General features: G+C 47.2%; 1 protein-coding gene across 6 annotated transcripts in view; it reads right to left on the reverse strand.

Annotated features, from left to right (window-relative positions):
* Window positions 1-21,771, reverse strand: part of CIT (citron rho-interacting serine/threonine kinase) — a 168,816-nt gene that overhangs the window by 63,950 nt on the left and 83,095 nt on the right. For 4 of the 6 annotated variants that reach the window (XM_084762171.1, XM_084762169.1, XM_084762170.1 and 1 more), the window contains exons 11-21: window positions 21,565-21,670; window positions 20,530-20,673; window positions 19,131-19,250; window positions 13,298-13,468; window positions 12,994-13,044; window positions 12,232-12,285; window positions 10,463-10,603; window positions 8,597-8,722; window positions 5,287-5,382; window positions 1,681-1,797; window positions 708-817 (exon numbers count right to left, since the gene is read on the reverse strand). In XM_084762171.1, the coding sequence (XP_084618297.1) occupies window positions 708-817; window positions 1,681-1,797; window positions 5,287-5,382; window positions 8,597-8,722; window positions 10,463-10,603; window positions 12,232-12,285; window positions 12,994-13,044; window positions 13,298-13,468; window positions 19,131-19,250; window positions 20,530-20,673; window positions 21,565-21,670 (1,236 nt within the window). The remainder of the gene's footprint in view (window positions 1-707; window positions 818-1,680; window positions 1,798-5,286; window positions 5,383-8,596; window positions 8,723-10,462; window positions 10,604-12,231; window positions 12,286-12,993; window positions 13,045-13,297; window positions 13,469-19,130; window positions 19,251-20,529; window positions 20,674-21,564; window positions 21,671-21,771) is intronic. The other 2 variants (XM_084762173.1, XM_084762172.1) reach the window with 1 other exon arrangement.

Here is a 21,771-nt window from a genome sequence, read left to right on the forward strand (position 1 = left end):
CATGTCCATCCTTTGGTAGGCCTTTCCCTTTTTCTCTTTTACAGCCTGTCTACCGAGGAGAGTGGCCTCCCTTGAGCAGAGGAGCCCTCCTGAGAGCTGATAATGCATGTTCAATGAAAGAACCTTGCAATCGAGAAAAATACTTTTGCTCCTTCTAGCACTCGGTGGGGGCCTCGACATTTCACCAACTGCAACAAGTGTCAAGGCCAAAGCTCAGCTTACCCAGCTGGTTCATAATAATACGGGAATGTTTCCAAAGACCTCGGAATGGGTAAACCCTACAGGAAACACTACTGGAGAGCGTAATCCTTCAGGCAGGAAGACTATGCTCAGAGCACTTATGAACCCAGCAGATCCTTACAGACCCCGAAGGCCCAGCTCCCTACAGCAGAAGGCGTAGCTAAAGTGGGTGCATGTGAGGTCACCTCCTGCTGATCAACAGCAGGCCAGGAAGGGGAATAGGGACAGCTATAACCAGCCTCTTAGCCTCAGGCAAGTACTTGGTACTCTGGTAGAAATTTGAGGTTCTTAAGAATACCTGACTCCAAAGGGAGACCTCGAAAGAGTGAGGCCATTCAAGGGAGAGCGAAACCACACAAGGGTGCACAAGAAGGCTGAGCAGACAGCCTGTGGCAGCTCCACTGGACACAAGAACAGGCTTTATACGCTAGGAGATGAGGTGGCCAAAGCACAGTAAATATGCTTACATGTTTCTCTGGGTGAAGAGACTGCTGTTTGCCGCAAGCTTGTTGGCTTCGGACAGTTCCACAATCCTCTGCTCCAGGGATCTGATCTTGGAATCCATCGCATTGATCATCTGGAACAGGGAAGGCACCTCGTTCATAAACAGTCACTTTAGAGAAGGCTAAGGCAGGGCAATACCCACAGAGGCAGTGAGAGGCTCCATTAGGCTGTACCCTGAAGGTCACATGTGTCACTGCTCGGTGGATGGTTTCAGTTGTTTTTTCAGCTGAAACCAACATCTTCTCACTAAGTGGCCTGCAGCAAAACCACACCATAGGGTCTGCCTGGGAGGCCGCCCTCCTACAGAGACAGGTCTCTTTATATCCCAGTGTCATCCATATATAACCTGGGCCTTCAGGGGCTTTGAACTTGAACATACAAATACATAAATGTTATGACATATTTCTCTACATTATCATTTCCCCAACTGATTCAGTTTTAACAACTGAGGTAGGTGCTGGTTAAAAATATAACTTGGGCAGGACCCTCCTTTAGAGACTGGGGAAGAGTGCCCAAAGGGCACCAAACCCAGAGTCCTTATGCATGCCAGGCAAGGGCTTGAGCACTGAGCTACACATCCCCAGGTTTTCCCTTGGGGATGCTGGGGTGGAACGCATTCACCCCAGTCCCTCGCCGGGCAAGCTTGAGTTAGAAAGGAGAGAAACCAGCAAATGAAGAGTGGGAAAGGGGGTGGGGATGAGAGACAGAGAGGGAGAGAGAGACACACACACTAAGGACCACTGAGTGCTGTCCAGAGGATTCTGAAAAACCACTCTCTATTGAGAGCAGCAGGTCAGTTACTGAAGAACATAAATTCGCTGCTGTTCTTGGGGCAGGGAGCTGTTTCTGAGAAAGCTTCCTGGTGTCTATAAACCCTGCCTGGCGCCACCGGAAGACCCCTCCTGGAGGCGGGGCTGGCCTGGGGTGAGCACCCACCGCCTTCTGCTCGCTGAGGATCTTGCCCTTCTCGTGGGCCTCCTCCTCGTGTCTCTGCATCATGCTCTCCAGGCTCTCCTTGTCTGCCAGGTCTTTCTTTATCTGATTGTCCAGCACCTGCGGAGACATAACATGTGAGTATCCCAGGAAGCCGGGGGTGGGGGGATGGGGGGTGAAGAGACAAGATGGTACGAAGAAGTGAGAACATGGCTGCCAAGTGCCAAAAAACAGATGGACAAGTCAGCAGCCCCCAAAACCAGTGTGTGTGTGTGTGTGTGTGTGTGTGTGTGTGTGTGTGTGTGTTGTATGAGAGTGTGTGTGTAAGTGTGTGAGTGTATGTGTGCGCACTGGGCAGTCAGCACCCAGTCCTGGATAGTGCGGCACCCAGCAGTGGAAAACATTACGTTACCTGGGGGAGTTTTTCTTAGCCAATACACCAGTAGTTTTCAGAACATGCCTTGCTCCTGATGTGTACAAAATGAATTCTGGATCCTCCCAAGCAATGCATCTCGGAAGAAGAGGAGCTAAAGGGCCAGGGTAAGTCTGAACTGAGGCTGATGTTCTGACACAGCCAGGGACAAGTGGGTGTTGCCACCAGTATGTAGGTGGGACAGATAATATAAAAGAGAGGGGAAAGATGCTTTTCCCTTCTGATGTTACCAGGATTAAAAGTCCCTGGAAAGAGACACTGTTCCCAGGAAGAGAGAAAGCCTGTGTTCTCAAGGGCTCACACTGCTACTGTGAGCACCTTCTATTCCCAAAGAGGAAAAATAAAAACAGTGATGGTGTCACGCCAATGTGATCTACTGTTCTGAGAGGCACTCAGCTCCCCCAGTCACCAAATCCCCCAAGAGGAAAGAAGACATTGAACTCCCACGCGCCTTTGACCAAGCAAGACCCTATGCTCCTGTCAGGAAGAACTCCTTTGTGCTTTTGCAAAGGATGCTCACTGCCATCCAGAGCAACAGCAGGAGATTAGGAATAGAGCTGCCAGAGTTGGGGGTCACAGATGGGATCTGAAATATGCCTTTCCCACAATGTCTACTGTGAGGGCCCTTACAGCTTCTGGGGACATCGGCCCTATAAAAAGAGCCAGTCAGCACAGAAGGGGTCCACATGATAAAGGAAAGAACAATTTCAAAGCGGGCTTTTAACTAGAATTGACTAGTGAAAAAGAAAGTAGAATGAAAGGTGTTGGAGAAGAGCAGACGGTGGAGAACAGGGTCATGGGCAAGCAAGGGGGGGGGGGCAGGGAGGGGCCGAGGGGACCATCCAGTGACCGTTCTGTTGAAGTCTGAGGGTAGGTCTAAAATTATGAGCAAGGGCACAGTAGCTCCAGGGTACGATCACAGCTATGGCCACAACGGCCTTAGAAAAGCTGTCACCAGCAACACAATACAGAAAGGTTAACAAGCAACTATGTGTGTGGACCCTGTAGAGAAGGCAGAAGGAAGAAGAGGCTTCAATGTCTATTCAGACCTCACAGAGAATTCCAGAAGGGGACCCTGTAACCACACAGGTGTGTTGGGAGACCGCCGAACACAGTCTCACTCCAACACTAAAATCTGGAAACCAGTACAGATTCCAAACTAAAATGTCTGGACACAAGAGCAATCACATATGATATAGGGACCAAAGCCACGTGCACGGACCTTGCTCAGTTCTCAGGTGGTGGGGTGGGAGGGTTGACAACAGAATTAAAATGTTTCAGACCAAAAACTAAGCAGAAGCAGACTAAGAAAGACACAAAGCTGTTTCTAAGTGGAGACTGTTGCTGCACCAAATGAACTTAAGCTTTGGTCTCAACAGCCTTATGCATGGAGAGAAGACAGAAGTCAATGTTCCCATGACCTCCTCACAGATACACAGGCAGGAACAGATACCATGAGAGAGGAAAAGAGGGTCAAAAATCCAGTCTTCAAAACACCAGTTATCAGACAGCGATGCCTGCTGCAACTCAAGAATGAAAGTCAGCCGTGAAAATAAATACAGAGAATTGGAAATTATCTTTTATAATCTAGTAAACTTGGGAATGAAGCAAATAGAGTACCTGCCTAGAAATAAAACCTCAATAAATTGGTTTGTCAGCAGTTTAGACAGAGTTAAGAGAAGAGCTAGCCAGGCAGTAGAATTAACTAGAACATAGCACAGAGAGACAAAGAACGCGAAACCATGAAGACCACAATTCCAGGAGATCTAGCGCGTGTCTATTTAAGTTCTCAAAATGGTGGCAAAGACAGAAGATGGAGAAATAATATTTGAAATATACTGAACACTAATTTCTTGGGTATTGAGTAAAAGTGTGCCAATTTATTCAAAATTTCATAAATTTCAAGCGAGAAAAATTAAAATAAATAGATATCCCAATAAATCACAACAAGACTTAGAAGAATTAAGGACAGAGAAACACAAAGGAAAAAAAAAAGCTTAAATTCATTCTCAAGAAGGTAACAGCAAGACTTAATATGACTTCAAAATAAAAGTCAAAGGGCAGTGGGGTGGGCAACCACAGAGCACTGTAGTGGCCAGTGGAGAATGTGGTACCCTAAGGATGAGGCTGGCATGTGTTCATGGACAGCACAAATTGAACTTGGATGAGGGTACAGACTGAACAGAAGGAGCTGGGGGAAGACTGGGGGTGAAAATCATCAAAATGCATTGCATGATTATATGTAGGTATCAGTTCTCAGATAATAATGTTTAATAATGTTTAAAAAATGGGGTGGTCATTATATACAATAAATACACTAATTTAAAATGTACATTCAAAAAATATCTAACACAAAAGTGGAAGGAAGACTGTTTGAGAGGGGGAAGGAAACCATCAAGGGTGGGGAAGACACAGGAGAGGGTAATCCCAGAGATGTGACCACGTAAATGATAGACTTGTAAAACAATGTCAGAAGGAATGGCATGCTTCTGTAGCACGCACAAATGCCCTTTCTAAAACACGAGCCTAAGCGCCTGGACGGACAGCCGAGCAACTAAGAACGTAGGCTGCTCTTATGGAGGACCCGAGTTTGATTCCCAACAACCACGTTGGGGACTCACAACCATCTGTAACTCCAGCTCCAGGGGATTCAACACCCTCTTCTGGCCTCCTTGGGCAATGCACTCACATGCACATACCCAAACTCAGACACACTCACATGTATATAAATAAAAATAAATTTTTTAAATTAAATTGAGGATAAAACAAACAAACACATTTTCAAAACAACACCAGATCTTCACAAAATTAAGTTCCTGTGGACATGCTTTAAACAAAAGGTACTTAACCAATTCAGAGATGCAGAAAGAAAACTAAAAGAATGTGATGGATGCATGGCCAAATCTAAATAACCATGCCCTGAATCACAGTGGGTTCAAAATGAATAAATAAAGATGGAGTCACAATGGAGACTAAAGGTTATTTTAAGCTCCAGAGTTGAAACTCTCGCATTGTGCAGAAGAGCAGTGTTGACCCTAAACCGCCCTTTGCTGCTCGAGCACAGGGCCGCAGCCAGGGGCTATCTATGGCAGGAAGGCCCAGCAAGCAGTGAGCCCAAGTGCGCAGGAGCGCAGGGCCGCCGCCCGGGGCTGTCTATGGAAGGAAGGCCCATTTACTTTAATCTTCTCCTCGTAGTGCTGCTCCTTCTGCTTCAAGTGCACTTCTAGGTGCTGAGCTGAGACCTGCGCCTCCCGATGTTTCTCCTCCAGCTCCTGGACACAAAAGAACAGTCAGTCAGGCATGCTCAGGGAAGGGCGCCAACGCACAAGAGACACCCACAGGAAACACGACTGCCACAGGCACCGCAGGCGACAGGCAGCCGCTGCTCCTGCAATACCAGACCCAGGCTCTTGGGAAGGAAACCAGTACTGCCGTGTGGCCCTGGCTCTCCCAAGTCCAAGCACACACACATACACGTAGGCGGTGGGCGCGAGGCTGGGATCAGGTTTACACTGGTGTGACAGGTCAGACAAGAGGCAGTGGCTTGACTTCACACAGAGAAATACAGGTGACAATACAGCATTCGAGAGGTCAGTATGGCACAAAGACCCTGACCACTGTCGTGAGTCTCGGGCTATTTACACTGCTAAAGTTCATCAGCCTTAAATAAGAAAAGGGACTTTAATTGATTACGGAGATAAGATAAACAATACTTTGAGTTTTCCTCATTCATAAAAGCATTGCTCAAGAACCCTTGCTAAAAAGGAAAGCTAATGTTATGATTAGCGTAAGTATAAAAACAATGGCATTCTGAGTGACACTGTAAACGACTGGCATGGGGCAGGTGTGAACACTGGCAGGTGATGCGAGGCTGTGTGAGGCAGCAGCAATGGGAACATGGGCAGCGATGGCGGGAAGGCCCGTATGCGTGCGTGCACACACATGAGCAGTGAGGAGAGGAGCTGGAGTCGTGTCAACAGCTCAGGATGAAGGTCTCTTGCTTTTCTTACTGTCTTTTCTGCCTTGAAACCAAATTGTGATTCATTTGAAAATTACACCAACTCATTTGCCGGTGTATCATAAACAAACCTCTCACAGAAGGAGGCATCCGACTCACTAGAGACACAGTTGCATCTGACCCAGGAATCTCAGCCCATTAGTCAATTCCTGACATCAGAAGTCACTGCTCTCAAGCTCTCTTCTCTTTCTATGCAGTGGAAGCAATGATGGTGACTTTGGAAGGATGAAGAAATTATATGGGATCTGTCCATAAAACGGATGGCAGGGAAGTGCTTTTGAGAGTCACATGCACACACCAAAAAAAAAAAAAAAAGGAAGAGATAAAAGCTTTGGAAACTGGCAACTCTGCAGACACAGGCTTTGCTTTGCGGCCATTAAGATGTTCAGTCTCAAGACCAGGTGCACAAAACCCGCCGGCCACGATCTACCAGATGTGCTCTCAGGAAGCTGAACACAAACAGCAGTCTGATTAATAAAAACATTTTATAGGCTTTGTGCATGTTCACCAAAAGACCCCAGGCAAAGACTCCTTTGATTAAAGCAGAGATGGTGACATAATAAAGGCCCTGTTACCCGTTCTGAAACTTCTCATCAGAGTAGCAAGCATTTCAGAGCAATGACACTTGGGGCCTGCTCGGCGGCGGCAGCATCGCTGTATGACATAAGAAGGATGGCTCTTGGCCCACGCCCCCTACACTCCGCAGCCTGAGCACAAGGTTCTTGAGCAAGAGGCACACTCTGTCAAAACCAAGGCACAGACAAAGGCACAAAGGCACCTGGGCAGGTGACGAGGTACACTGGGATAAAGAAGCTTTACTTTTCTGTCTGGTTACATATCACTTCATAATCATCTTATCTTGGGTTCAGTCCTCATAAGATGGCATAGAAATGGGAATAGAAATCTAAAAATCGGTTAAAATTAAAACCTACCACTCAAACCACTGAGACTGAAGCCTATAGGAATGGTGATCCAGAATCTGACCACCTATACCTCGCTACTTGGTAATTTTGTATTTTTTGTTGTTGTTGTCATTTTTTTAAACATATCTTTTACTGTATGCATTAGAGCAACTCTTCCTTGTGTCATGCAGTGTCCACTGGGGTTCACTGCTACATTTCCAGCTCCTGGAACAGTGCCTGGCACATAGTAGAAGCTCATTAAATATTTGTTGAATGAATGAATGAACACATCACCATTAAATAGAGAAACGCTTTGGAACCACGAAAGAGTTAAGTCTTTCATTAACTGCTCATTAACAAGGTAAGGGGTGACAGTGTCGAGATCTATCCTTACTCACAGTAAATGTCACACAATTGACAACAGCCGAGAGAGATTCTGATAACAGAACAAGAGATCAGAAAAGAGTAACAACCACATTTGTCTCTGTGTGCAGGCACACACACACACACACACACACACACACACATAAATATAAAGACTAGGTGGCAAAGCAAAACCATTGAACTGATTCCTCTTTTATCCATTTGTTCAAAACACCCTTACATTTGTGAACATATGAGAGCATAGAGAAATCTATGAGGTGTTTAAGAGTTTGGTACTAAAACTGTGCAAGCCTGTAAGCCATCCATCCTGGTACTCCATTTCCCAGAAATGACAGGGGAGATAAAGTGGCCTGTTTACACTCCACCTCTGTCTAGGGGACAAAAGGGGGATTGTGCATGAATCCCAAGCCATCCCTGAGCTTCTTGAACATGACATCAAACTTCCAACTTCGGGAGTGAAACTCAAAGGCAGCCCGTCAAAGGTGCTGCCCTTGCCCTCAGCCTCGCCCTGGGCCAGGGAGGTACATCAGCACGCCTGCAATGTCAGCCTACTGAGCCAGCACTCCCTAGTTTAATTTGGTCATCAGTGCTGAAGACAGAATCCAAATGATGACAAACCTAAAAAAAAGATGCTCCAGCTGAGGCAATGGGGTTAAAGTAGGAATACCAACCAACGGCAGCAGAGGAAGTGAGGGGCGACCAGCGAGTGGAGGCAGACACTACGCTGAGGAAAACAAGCCGTGTGACTCACTTCTTTCGTTTCTGAAAGCAAGAATCGAGGCTTTGGCCACAGACATCTAAAACCCCAGGGCACCGGCTCTGCCAAGCTACCAACCAAGCAAAACTCTGCTAAAGAGGAGGGTATAAGAATGAATCAAAAAAATGACAAACCCATGATTTCGTTTTTAAAAAGGCCAGGTGAGAGCAAACAGAAAAGTAGTAACCGACATGATGGCTCTGTTGCTGGGGCTCAAGTGCACAGTGTGGCCTCATCCCTGCTGCTCTACACACAGTGTGGCCTCATCCCTGCTGCTCTACACGTGGCTCCCTCTGAAACCACCTCTCTCTGTTCACTTACTCAGTGATACCTCCCATGGGATGGCGTTTGCAGCTTCGTGCCCCCTTCCCTTTGAGACCTCTAACCTCGTATCTTTGAACTTTGCAGCTGCCGTTCCTGCTCACCAGAATTTTATCAGCCATCTGCTGGATCTGCTGGGACTTTGTCTGGATGTCATCCTTCAGTCTGTTTTCTCTACGCTCCATGGTCTCTAGCCTCTTTACCTTGTTCTCCAGAGAATGGCGGCGTTCCTGTAGGTCGTGAATCAATCAGAGAGTTTTAATGGAGCACCTGCTGTGGGCGTGCCACCTGCACTGAGGGAAAGAGCCCTCAAGAAGTGGACACTCGAGTCTGGGAAGAAAGAAATCCTGGAACACCTGAAGCAACGGCGAAGATGACAACTCTAGAGTTCAGGTGCTCAGCTGTGTGGATTACAAGAGTGCATTCATTCATTCAAATATTTACCAAGCACCTACTATCTGCAAAGTACCACATTAGGCATCGTGTGAAACACAGAAGAGGATGGCGTCACGCTGCCCTTGGGAAAGGTAAGACAGACAACAGTACGCACAACACAGGTTAAGGATGGCGAGAACCACAAGACAAAGTGCTGTGGGGAGTGATGGGCAGGAAGGGGGACATTAACTGCGCAGGTGAGGCGTGGGGGGACGGGACACGAGCTCCAGAGAGAGACACTGCAGGGTAGCTTGGAATGAGGAGGGTGAGGGAGGCAATCATGGGCAGCAGGAGGCCACTCTCACACACACAGTCTTCTGTACAAAAGGAGATGGGGGAACAAAGAGATGGTCAGAAGGCAACTGCAGCTCCATGGAAGCACAGACTGACCGCCACATGGGTGGGCTGGGAAAGGGAGTCAGCGTTTGTGGGTCAAATGGCTGCTCCCTAGAGCTCAGGGTGCACCGAAGATACCCAGAGACCCTCAAAGATGAGGGGCGAGGCAGGAGTACTTGAGGGTCCAGGAGTCTTACACTGAGTGAGGTAGGTGGGGAGAAGGAAAGATCCAAAGCTGGAGAGCAAGAAACTGCTTCATCTAAGAAGGAAAGGGGTCCGCACCGTGAGGAAGGCTACAGAAGTGGAGGGCAAAGAGGAGAGCCATTTTGTTTGAATTCACTGTCATTAGCAGCAACACTCACAGACGAGGTGGGCAACCAAGAGAATGCTGGTGGCCCCAAATGGCATATAAGGAAAGTAAAAAAGGCAGTTTCTGTAGACAGTATTGGGGTCACTCTAAACTTGAGGCACTGTTCACACACATACTCAGGATTTCAGAACAATGGTGGGAAAAAGGCAGGAATGCGGGTGAGGAGAGAACCCAGACAGCAGCACAGGCAGAGTTACGAACAGACTGTGGTGGGGGAAAGGAGAGACCCAGCGACAGACGAGACAGCGAAACTGACCATGTTACAATCTACTCACTACGACAAACACTTAGGGAGGGGAGCGGAGAGGCAGAGATGGGTAGATACTGCTTTGTACTCTCTATTTGTCTGCACTGTTTGACAGTGAAAAGCCACTCATGTTTCCAGTATAGTTATAAAAATGATTTCAACAACAACAACAACAAAGAGCCTGATGGGAAAGGGCCCAGAGCGCAGGCCCAGAGCCACTGACTCAAGTGAAGGGCGAAGCCGAGGAGACCAGCGGGTTAAACCTGCATTGTGTTAGAAACACCAAAACACAGAGAAGAAGAAGAAAACTTAACAGTAGCAGCCACTGAGCCTAGAGAAAATATAAAGTCACCAGATCAGTCCGGTACAGAGGCCAGAGGCAAACAGGCAGGACAGCCCATCCAGGCATCGCTTGCCTCAGGACTGTGGAGACAAGCTTCCAAGGCTGCGTTTCAAAGGGATCTTCAGAGGGAAAAAGTTTGGTGAAACAGGAGCTTTGCAGTTTCTTTGACCTCGCACAACCAGGGTCAAACACGAGGTCAGTGGTGTCAAACCACCTCGGGCTGAGGAAAGGCCCCTCACCTCCGCTTCGACCAGCTTCTTTTTGATGCCTTCGGAAGAATCTTCTCGATTGTGCAGCTTCTCCAGCTCCCTCTCGGCTCGCTCTTTGGCCTGGCGGATATTCTGCAGGAGCTCCGTGGCCTCTGTGCTGGCTTTGACAGCCTAGTGGGAGAGAGGGGGACAGGACACAGTGTCTACATGTATGCATGTGGGAGAAAAACAAACAGAAAAGGCGGAGACACTGATCACATCAGATCCATTTTCTAAAACTAAGCACTCATTTATTGCTCATTTTGTATATACTGGGTGCACTGCTTTTTAATATCACTGAACTAGTCTCAATTACAAATGCTACACTTCTCTTTCTTGGGGTGACTGACAATGCAACACATAGACCCAAACAAAAAAGGAGCTGACCTATCCAGCATTAATCTAGCTCCTTCTGAAGACTGGCCTGTGGGGAATATGTACACAGCTACAACAGGAACACGAGGGATAGGCGAGTTACGACCGTTCAAACACTGTCAGAGCCCTGGCACCTGTGATAATCGACGAGAGGTGGGAGGGGGAGAAGCCTCTTAATTTTGTCATTTATTTAACTTTTATTTTGGTCTAACCTGCACTATAGCATTTACAGCATTGTAGGTGACATCTGAATTTAGGAGACAAAAAATATATACATAGTATATATAAATTATATATAAAGCATCCTCATATGCATTGCTTGAACTGAAATGCTAACACGTGCAGCCAGTTGTCTGGTACGACTGTGAAGCCAACATCTAGGAGGACGGTGAGTGAGCTTGGTGCCCGCTTGAGCTATATAGCAAGACTCTAGCAAAAATACGTAAGGGGAAACTACAATAAAACACTAATTCTAAGACCTGCACTGTGCCAAACGGGAGTCGGTGGACCCTGAAATGTGACAGGGTTGTAATTTTAAAGCTAATCCTAATTATTTCAGCAGGTATGGACTTTCTATTGATAAATTGGTAAAAACTTCCCAGAGATGTGTCGTCCAAGCACGTGGATACGCTTAGTGACTTGGAAAGGGCTAAAGCGGAAATGTGACGTCACTGGCCAGGTTATCACAGAACATTTTTAAAAGAAGTCAAAATGGCCCTTATGAAGGCAGCCAGAAAGCTCATGCACGGATGATCGGATGTAGAAACAACGTCCCAAACCACCATCCCTCCCACTCTGCCCTCAAGCTGGGCAAGATGTGATGCAGATGCTAATTAGCCAATCACATCACAGCTGAATCCATGTGTCAAACACCATTGTGTACTTCTGTACACTGTAAACATATTCTATTATTTGTCAACGATTCCTTGATGGAACTAATGCAGGCGCCATCAAAGTTTTGACAGGATAGCTGGAGCAGGGCTGTTAGCGCAGACGTCACCAGCTCCTCCCTCTCCCCAGCACACACAGTCTCATGACACCGAGGAGCCACCAGACAGTCCCTGGGGAAGGAAGCCTTCGCAGCCCATGTAGAGAACAAGCCGAGCTCCCCTACAAACGTGTAGGGCAGGGAGCCTGGCCTCCCGAGGCACTAGACACCACCTTTGGGTTTCTGTCCCAGGGTCTCACACAAGTAAAGTTTTAAAAAACGAACACTGCAGACACATCTCCAAAGGAAGATTTAAATTCAGAACCCTGCTATTTTTGAGCGAGGCACCCTTCACGTCCCTGGTGCCGGTGAGTGACCGGCTTCTCTCCTCTTTACTACTCCAAGGTGAGGGAGGTAGGGACGTGCAAGTAGGGAAGCCCCGCTCACCCACACCTACCTTTTCCAGCTTCTCCTGCAGCTCTTGGATCTTGATTTGCTGTTCAGCGTTTATCTATAATTAAAGCCAGGAGAGAAAAAGGGCGCCATCAGTGCCTGCATCTCTCCCTCCCTGCAGCGTGGTCCTGTTTCCTCCAGGTTTTTGTGGAGCATCTGGGCTTTGTTTTCTAGAACTTACTAGCATAGAAATAACATTGGTCAGAGAAGTGTGGGTATGTCCTAAGGCAAACTGTGCTGTGCACTATTTCTGTAAGGACTGTCAACATACATGAAGGGAGAGTGGCCCAGTACCTTAACACAATAAAATTTTACCAAGTGCCATGGGTTTATGCATTACTGTGAGAAAATATGACAACAACAATGATAATAATTTTAAAAATTAAAAATGGGCACATGCCTGAAATCCCAGTCCTTGGGAGATGAAGTCAAGAGGAGCAATAAAGGTTATCCTCAACTATACAGTGAGCATGGGACTAGCCTGGGCTTCATGAAACTCTCTTTTAAAGCAACAAAGTATAAAGTATGTCTGATCTCTTTTAGAACCACAGCTAAAAGTTGACATGGTCACCCAGAAGCCATTAAGATGTCAGGGCATGAAGCGTAAATTCAGCAGCAGCCGACACGCTTGCATTCACTCCCCTCAGCAATAAAATAAAACATAATAAATGTACCAAGTCACTACAAATGTGTTCTTATGTGGTAAGCAGTCACTGATAAGATTTGCAATATTTCCAAATAGTAAACTCAAACACAGAAGACACACCTTCTCCAGCTGGGAATAGTCCCCCACTTCAGGCTTCCCTTGATCCTTAGCCTGTAAGTAAAAAGACACAAGATGCTGGGAAATCTCCACGGCCCACCATCGCTATCTGTTGTACTTCCTTGGCCTCTGTGACCAGGATTACAACACGCAATAACAATGCTGTCATCTGTAGTAAAGAGAGGGAGTTTGCTAAAGGATCTCATTGCCTCCAACCCATACTCAGGAAACCAGCATGGCCTTGCCTCTGGTGAAGATGACCCAGGGCCGCACCCCCAAAGTCCCCTCTTGGAGGGTGGCTGACTACCTTCATCAGTTTGTGCTGGCATTCGGTTGCCTTCCGCTTGAATTCCTCGGCCGCAAGCCGAGACTCTCTGAGCTCCGACTCGTAGAGGTCGCTGCGTCTTCGGGCTGACACGAGGTCCTCCTCCAGCTGGTTCATCATCAGCCTCATTTCCTCCACCTGAGCCTGGTACTCCTAAAGAGCGGGCAGAGGAGGGAAGATAAACCTTGGATCTCCACAGCAAAAGGTGGCCTGAGGATGGATGCAGATCAACCACAGGGAAAGATGTACATTGGAGGGACTGTGTCACAGGACAGATGGACAGACAGAGAAAGAGGTGAGTGCAACGATCTGGAGAGAGGCAAACGGAGGGGTGTTGGGAGACAGGGAACGGGGAGAGAATATTAAGTTGCTTTAATGCGGAACACTTGGCTAGAGTAACCCCACCAGAAACACACGTGCTCAATCAGACACGCTAAGCAAACAGCCGGACAGATTCGCAAAACTCCCAGGGATGAGCAGACGCACAGAGAGAGCTGTTCTCCAAACGAAGATAAACTGTGTGTGTGGTTCTCCTTCCTATAGATTTGTCCTTCGGATGCCACGTGGTCCTAACACAATTAGATATGGTCCTAGCTTTGAAATTAACCTTTCCGACAGCAGCCGGGGTAACTGGAAACCTCGGAGGACATCATCTGGGAAGGTGAAAGTCATCATTGTCAGTTTCTCACCATTAATTTTTCAGGGCTCAAAATGGAAGGCTGAGCTTAGCGTCGCTCCTGCAATACAAGTCACCCTGAAATCTGGAAGAGTCACAAGACACTGGACCACGACAGAATAACTTGCAGGAGGAGGGGGGGGGAGAACCTTTTTCCCCAAGAAAAATTATCTTGTTCCCTGAAGCAAGAAGCCTTAAAATGATCCGAACAGTCCAATGTTTTCCAAAATGAATCTTCAAACCAAGTCAGAACATTTGAATCAAGGCTTCCCACCCCTTCCCACCCACACACAGAGAGATTTACCAGAAGAAACGGGCAGCAGCCTTGAAAACTTAGAACCAAGGACAGAAACACTCCTCAGGCTGAGTGTGGAGGCTGTGACGCCTGTCTGACATGACCAGGGCAGGAGGGGGCAGGCAAACGTGAGGAGGACAGGCAAGCAGCCGAGGCTGTCTTTGATTCATAAGCTAGTGATGTCTTGATGGTGAAGCATCACCTGAGACAAAACCGTGGCTGATGCTTTTTCAATCAGTATTTTGCAACTTACACTTTGTTTATTGTGTTTTGTTGCTGGAGATAGGATGCTGCCTTTGCATGCACTAGGCTATAGTGCTCTGCCAATGAGCTGCACACAGTCCAGCAGGTCATCACAGCACTCTCTCTCTCCCCGTCCCCTTCTGCCTCCCTCTGACTCTCTCTGTGTATGTATGTTGTTTGTGTGTTGTTTATGTGTGTGTGGTTGTGTGAGTGTGTGTGGTTTATGTATGTGTGGTGTGTGCGTGCATGCATGTGTGTGTATGTGTGGTGTGGTATGTGTGTGATGTGCACAATTCTGGGTACGAATATTCCACAGCATTCATGCATGTGGAGGTCAGATAACAATTTTCAGCCTGCAGAGGTGGCTCAGCGATTAAGAGCACTGATTGCTCTTCCAAAGGTCCCGAGTTCAATTCCCAGCACCCACATGGTGGCTCACAACCATCTAAAATGTAATCTGGTGCCCTCTTATTTATGCTGGTGTACATGCAGAACACTAAATAAATTATTTTTAAAAAGAAAAAAAGAAAAAGAAAACAATTTTTAGTCAGTTCTCTCTCCCACCACATGGGTGGTAGGATCACTAAGGCGGTTGTACTTGTGTGGCTCCTCTGGCCAGTACAGTTTACCCTTCTGCAGTATCAGGGTGCTAGGCACTTGTTTTATCTCACCCAGCAGGCCCTGGGGGGTGATAGTCCATGTGCACAGGGTTCAGGTAGCAACACTCAGCTCACATGGGCAGCACGAGCCAGAGAGGGAACACGGAGGCCAATCACTCCCTCCCACCCACAGTTACTGAAGGCCAACCTTGGGATCATGGGCACATGGGTGTCCCTCACAGTGTACACAAAGCAGATGATGCCAAATGACAGAACTGCTGACATCTAGGCCAGGACACAGGCCATAGTGAGGGCATGGCCTTCCCGGGGTAGGAGATGGGGGCACTTTTTGAGACCTTCCTTATCCCGGGTACCTTATGACTGTCATGGGGCCTTCTTTTGATCCTTTCATCCATTAGAAAAAGAAAAAGAGGAGGAGGAGAAGGAAGAGGAGGAGGAAGAGGAAGAGGAGGAAGAGGAAGAGTGAAGGGACATGTGCCTGTAATCCCAGCACTTAGGAGCTAAAGGTGGAGGATCAGGAGTTCAAAGGTCATCCTCAGATACATAGCAAGTTAGAGGCCAGCCCAGGCTATATGAGACCCTGTCTCAAAAACACCAAAAAAGATACATATATTCACATATATCTAAATACACATACACATAAATATATATTACATTTATACACTCACAGTCATATATTTTACACTATTATACTGTAAGACTATTTTAATAAGTATTAAAATATTATCTACAAAAGCAATTATTTATGACCTAAAAAGCTCATTTTTTTTTAAAAGTATTTATTTATTTATTTACTTGTTTATTTATTTATTACGTAAACAGTGCTCTGCCTGCTTGTACCCCTGAAGGCCAGAAGAGGGCATCAGATCACATTATGGATGATTGTGAGCCACCATATGGTTTCTGGGAATTGAACTCAGGACCTCTGGAAGAGTAGTCAGTGCTCTTAACCTCTGAGCCATCTCTCAGCCCCTAAAAAGCTCATTTTTAAAAATTTAAATTAAAAAAAAATTGAGCCAGTTGTAATGACACTTTGTTATAATCTGAGCACTTGGGAGACAGAGGCAGGAAGATCCCAAGTTGAAGGCCACTCCGGGCTACTTACAAGAGAAGATTAAAATATGTGAATATTATGTGCTATTTATTACTCCAGATTATTGTCCCATGTCTAACATATCATTGCTGCACCATCCTAAAAGTGCAGTGGTCCCCTATCCCCAAGCCTGTTGTGCTGAAATGTAAAAAGAAGCCAGGCGGCAGACATGACCCTCAAGCTGTAAAGACAGCAAAGATCTAGAAGGCCTTTGGCACCTTGTGTCCTCAAACTCATCCTGGAAAAAAAGAGTATAACATTTATTCATTTGGGTGTCTCTGTCTGCCTGCCTGTCTGTACCATGTGGGGGACCCACTCAGGTCAGCATCCTTGGAGGCAAGCTCCTCTATCCACAGAGCCTCTCACCAGCCCTCAAGCCCCCTTCTCCTTCTTACATTTATGGAGAAAGTGTGACTTTTTGTGTTTTCTCCAGAGCAAGGGCAAAAGCACCGGGCCCCTGTGCCCCCGCTCATGCCTCCATTTCCTGAGCTGCTTGTCAGTCTTCCCTTTCAAAGGAGACCCGGGAAATCTGATGAAGTTTAGCAAATGCCTGCTTCAGGAGGAAGCTGAGCACAGGGTACCAGCTCTGTTTGCAAGCGGAGCAGAGAACGCTGCCGCTGTAGCTCTGCGGGGAATGCCTCTCAGCGGCGCTGGGTTGGACGGGTCAGCAGGGGGAAAGAGACAAGTGGCTGTCCATCTGCAGCCAGGGCGTTGTGGGGATGGTCAATGCCCTGCATGTCCTGGGGGCACAAATGACTTGCAAGAAGAACTGTCACTCTGTTTTGTGGTGTTGGAGGCAAACTATGAGAGGGGCCTGCTAGACATGCTCTATAAGAAATAATTGTGTAAAACCAGAGAATTAAAAACAAAAATGAGCAGGTACTAAAAAAAAAAAACAAAAACAAAAACTGACTTCTGAAAGGAAAATCCCAGGATTCATTCTAAATCCATGAGAAGTCAGTGTGACAAAAACTAAATACTACATGTTTGATATAAGCCTTAAAAGCGTTCTCTTTGTCTATAAACATCCTGTGCCTACAGAGGGGGCCATGTTTAACATATCCTTCTTTTACAGAAGTAAAATTCAGAACCAGAAAGTTTTCTCTGGCCCCATGGGAGCTTTTGGGAGTGCTTAAATCCTAAAACCCACATGCATGCTGGCTGAGGTATGAATCACAAAAGACAGGGGTGGGGGGTTGGGGGGGGTGGAAGGCTGTGACCTCAACCACCAGCAAAGAGCTTTTCAAAATGTCCTGATTCGTTTCCTCCATAGACCTGGTTATGGAAAGCAGCTGCTCCCTCTGGTGGCCAAAGGCAGCTCTCATTTCCCCAGGATGGCCCCCAAACTAATTTCTAAACACAAAGAACTCATGAGAGATAAAGAACCCTACCTCTTGCAACCTTCAGGATGGAAAACAGAAAGACTATGTTGATACAGGGGTCTGAGTCACCTGTTAGCGGGCACATGTGTACCCTTCGAAGCCTCCAAGGGGGTACTGTGCATAGACCTGATGACCCACTTGCAAAATTCTCTGTGCACATTTATTTATAATGTTCTTACAAGCAGAAGGGTGTCAACCCATCATTTAAAAAATAGTGAGGTGCTGGGTGCAATGGTGCACACCTGTAATCCCAGCACTCGGGGAGGTGGACAGGCAGATAGATGTGTGTTTAAGGCCAGCCTGGTCTACAAAGCCAGTCCAGGACAGCCAAGGCTACACAAAGAAACCCTGTCTCGAACCCACCCCCTACCCCTGAAAAAAACGTTTTAAAATATTGAGGTGACAAGAAGAGCTATACCAATGCCCCCCATAATCATTTCTTTAAAGCACAGCTAACAGGTTCAGCCATCTACAGAAATTTCATTCACTTGTGCCACCCAGATGGCCCAGCCTACACCACCCAGAGTGAGGGCGCTCACGCCATCAGTGTTCCCATCAGGTTCCTGAAGTGAATGAGAGCTGCCTGGCAGCTGATAGTTCAGCTCTCCAATTACTCATTTCCATCTCTTCATTAAAGTTTCTATTTACAGTGTCTTCAGAAGACAGAAAAAAAAAAAACAAGCTAAAAAGAAAACAATGAGGCGATATAAATGAGCCTCTAGAGAGAAAACCGTTTTAGAAAGGGGGTGGGGAGAAGGAGTGGGCTGTTTAAAGGTCTCTGTTCTCTTCTGGGAGCGCAGGGTGCCTTTGCCTGCTCAGACTCACTGTGCTCATTCTGGCTGCTCTCAGTGGACCAAACTTTCCTCTGGGGATTTTTTTTTAAAAATATATAACTAAAACTATGAGTGATCTTGGTTGCTCTCGAAAACTGAAAGTGTTATCTGAAAAGTTATAAAAATACAGAATTCTTCTAGGACTATCCAAAGCAGGCTTTGGTAAACTTTTGGTTATAAGGCAGAGCAGGCAGTTTTTATAGCCACACACCCTGTGAACACCGCTCCTTTGCCTCTGATGCACAAAAGCCACCATCGGAACAATGAGTGTGGTGGTGCCCAATAAATCCTTATACAAACTGAAATTTAACTTTTACAAAAGTCACGTCACAAATTACTTTTTCTCTTCTTTTTTCTCTCTGATCATTTAAGAATATAAAAGGTACTCTTGGTCTAAGAGCCACTGAAAGCAGGGAGGAGGCCGTATCTGTGCCCGAGGTTGAAGTCTGCCCAGTGTGCTCTTTATTAAAATGAGCGGACATGATGAGTTGCAGCCTTCAAAAGGAGTGGAGCAAGCAGGCTGCTGTGACTGAGACTCCATGTGACCTGCCTGCCCATCTCAGCCTGCTGTGTCCCCACCCTTGATTCCAGCAACCTCTGCCTTTCCAGCATGCCTGAAGCCAGGGGTTCGAGCCAGCTGTGGGCCGCCTGGCTCTGAGGGGAGCAGCCATACCTGCTCCTTGATCTCCTGGAGCTTCCGGCTCTGCTCCCTGATGTCGTGGAGAAGCTGCAGTGCCTTGTCATCCTCCTGGGACACCTCCATCCGCGCTTGCTCCAAACTTCGCTTTAAGCTCTGTGGAAAGCAAACACTTTAATAGGGGTTGCTCTTGGATCCTGATCTGGTTGAAAAGGTTCATTAGGAGAGCTCCGCAGACACCGGGATGGTTTCAGGTGACGGACCACAGTTGACAACTCGCAGCGGTTGCTGATTCCAATTTTCACCCTGTAAAAGCTCCTTGGCGGAAGAAACATCATCGCACGCTCGCAACCTTACTGGGGCCGAGCTTGAAACCCTACCAGCTAATCGCTTGGCATCAGCTGCCTACCCTGCCAGGTACTTACTTGTATGTTCAGGGCTGAAAGCCAGTAGGATCCCGTGTCTGTTACAAGCACCACCTCCGTGACTGTCTAGTGCACTCTAGCCTATGAAAAGCTTTCTGGACTCTCAAGTGTATATGCCTGTCTCAAGAAAGCAACAGGAAGCAACAGCTTTTCGCCCACCCAGCTGTCGGAGTCCAGGTGAGTAACGGCCTCCTGACAAGTGTCCCGGACACCTATCATCCATCAGTTTCCCTTGTGCTTTAATGGCACTCATAGAAACAGCTGAAATACACAGCTCAATTACTTCACCCACCACTGAAAGGCAGCCAAGTCTGGAACGCAAACATAGCAGTTATTCTTAATCAGCCACATCCTATAGATTTCCTCTCCCTTGTGAGAAAAAAAAAAAAAAGAAAAGCTTTATAAATGTGTGATTCAACCTCTTAAGGCTGTTTAATTGGGCACATTAGAAAAACACCTGAATGAAAAACTCCACGAGACAATGAATAAGACGATCTACTCTTGTGAAGGAAAGGAAAAAAAAAATGGAGTTGCATGAGAAATAATGACAGAGGGTTTGGGTCTCAAAGGCTGAATGTCCTTGGCACTACGATGCTTCTAAGAGAATAAAAATATTGATTTCAGATAGATTTGAATTATGTTTTCTGGTACAAATTAGGGAGTTCAGTCCTCAAAGCTGATCCTGCCAGACCCGGCATAGACCAGAGAGAGAACTGGGATGGATGCCGGGACCCCTGCAGATGGGACACTTGATTCCCGTCTCCGCGCTCTGTGACGCTCAGCAGCCCACACGGGCTTTCTGTTGAAAACCAGTTCCAGCCTGATTCCTAGAGGACCTCACACCTAGCTCATGCTACTCTGCCAATCTCGGATCTTGCCTTTCGACTCAGTCTGTTTCTACTCTCTGCCATTGGCTGTGATGTGCCTCATGGAGCTGTCATGAAACAGGATGAGACACACACGACAGGAAGTGTCGCCTCCAAGGTAAGGGGGCTTTGGGGAAGGCTCACACTGCATTCTGTGATGTAGGTGGCAAGGTCCTGCTCCAGGAGAGATCTCTGAGTTTCAGAGGCCTTCAGCTCCACCTCCTTCTGACTAAGTACAGCCTCCACCTCTGACACTCTCCGATGTAACCGGGTCATTTCCTGCTCCATCTGAAATAAACACACGGACAGGTTAAAAGGGCCCGGGGAGGTTCCGTGGGAGCAATCTCATGGCAAGCAGGCCCCTAGGCCACCTGGTGGTCTGGGGGGCGGTTACCGCTAATTCGTCAAGAGCTGGGGTGGCAATACCATTGCTTCTTCGCCCAGGAGCATACAGTTCTTCAAAAAGACAGTCACCAAACGCTAGGTCACTCCTGTCATCCAAGTCCTGCTTCGCACGATCACTTCTCTAACCCACTTAGCAAAGAGGCCACCGTCACCATCTTTCACCTGTGTGCCTCTTTTTTTTTTTTTTTTTTTTTTTGTACTTGTTTGGCTTATACAGATGTCACTTTAATTTTATCCCAAATCCATCTTGGTCCCCCCCATCTCCTTGCAAAGAACTAGAGGACAGATGCAGGACAAGGCCGAGAGATAATATTCGTCTGCACTCTTAGGAGTCCCACAGAAGCAGTGTTTTTTTATTAAGTTTTCAGAGAGTTGCCTCTGGGCAGGAACAGTGAGTATTAAGAGCCGTTGAGCATAATCAACACAGTGGCCGCAGTGACATAAGCAGAGTTTTAAAGGACTAGGAAGAGAGACTTCGCCTCACTCCGAGCAGATGGGACGCTTCTCAGCCCCAGGTGAGGACCCCGGCCACCTGCCGTAAGAAGCGGACATCGGGCTGGGTCATGCTGAGAAACGGGCTGTTTTAAATCCAGGGCCTCCTCTGGTTAAGATTTAAAGAATTTACGGCAACTTCTAGGCCCGATTTCCTCTCCCACCGAGCTGCTGGAGGCGTGACTTCAGCGAGGGAGGCGGCCCCTGGCAGATCCCTTGGCATCTATTGACCGAGGATCCTGGAGCAAGGCCGGAGGCCGCTGTGGCTGCGGAGATAAGTACCTTGTGACACTTGTCCTGGGAGTCCTGCAGCTCTTTGCTTTTGATGAGAAGTTTCTTTTCCATGGAGCTAGTCTTGGCAGGGGAGTCCAGACCCGACACAACAGACCTAAGCATAAAAATAATCATATTTTTAAAAAATGTCAAGTGGTCTGTATGTCAGCCCAGGGGCTGTGGTTAGGAACTGCTGAGGAAACGGCAGACCTGCTG

Source organism: Acomys minous, assembly GCF_964271855.1.
Source record: "Acomys minous genome assembly, chromosome: 16".
In the NCBI taxonomy this organism is placed as follows: Eukaryota; Metazoa; Chordata; class Mammalia; order Rodentia; family Muridae; genus Acomys; species Acomys minous.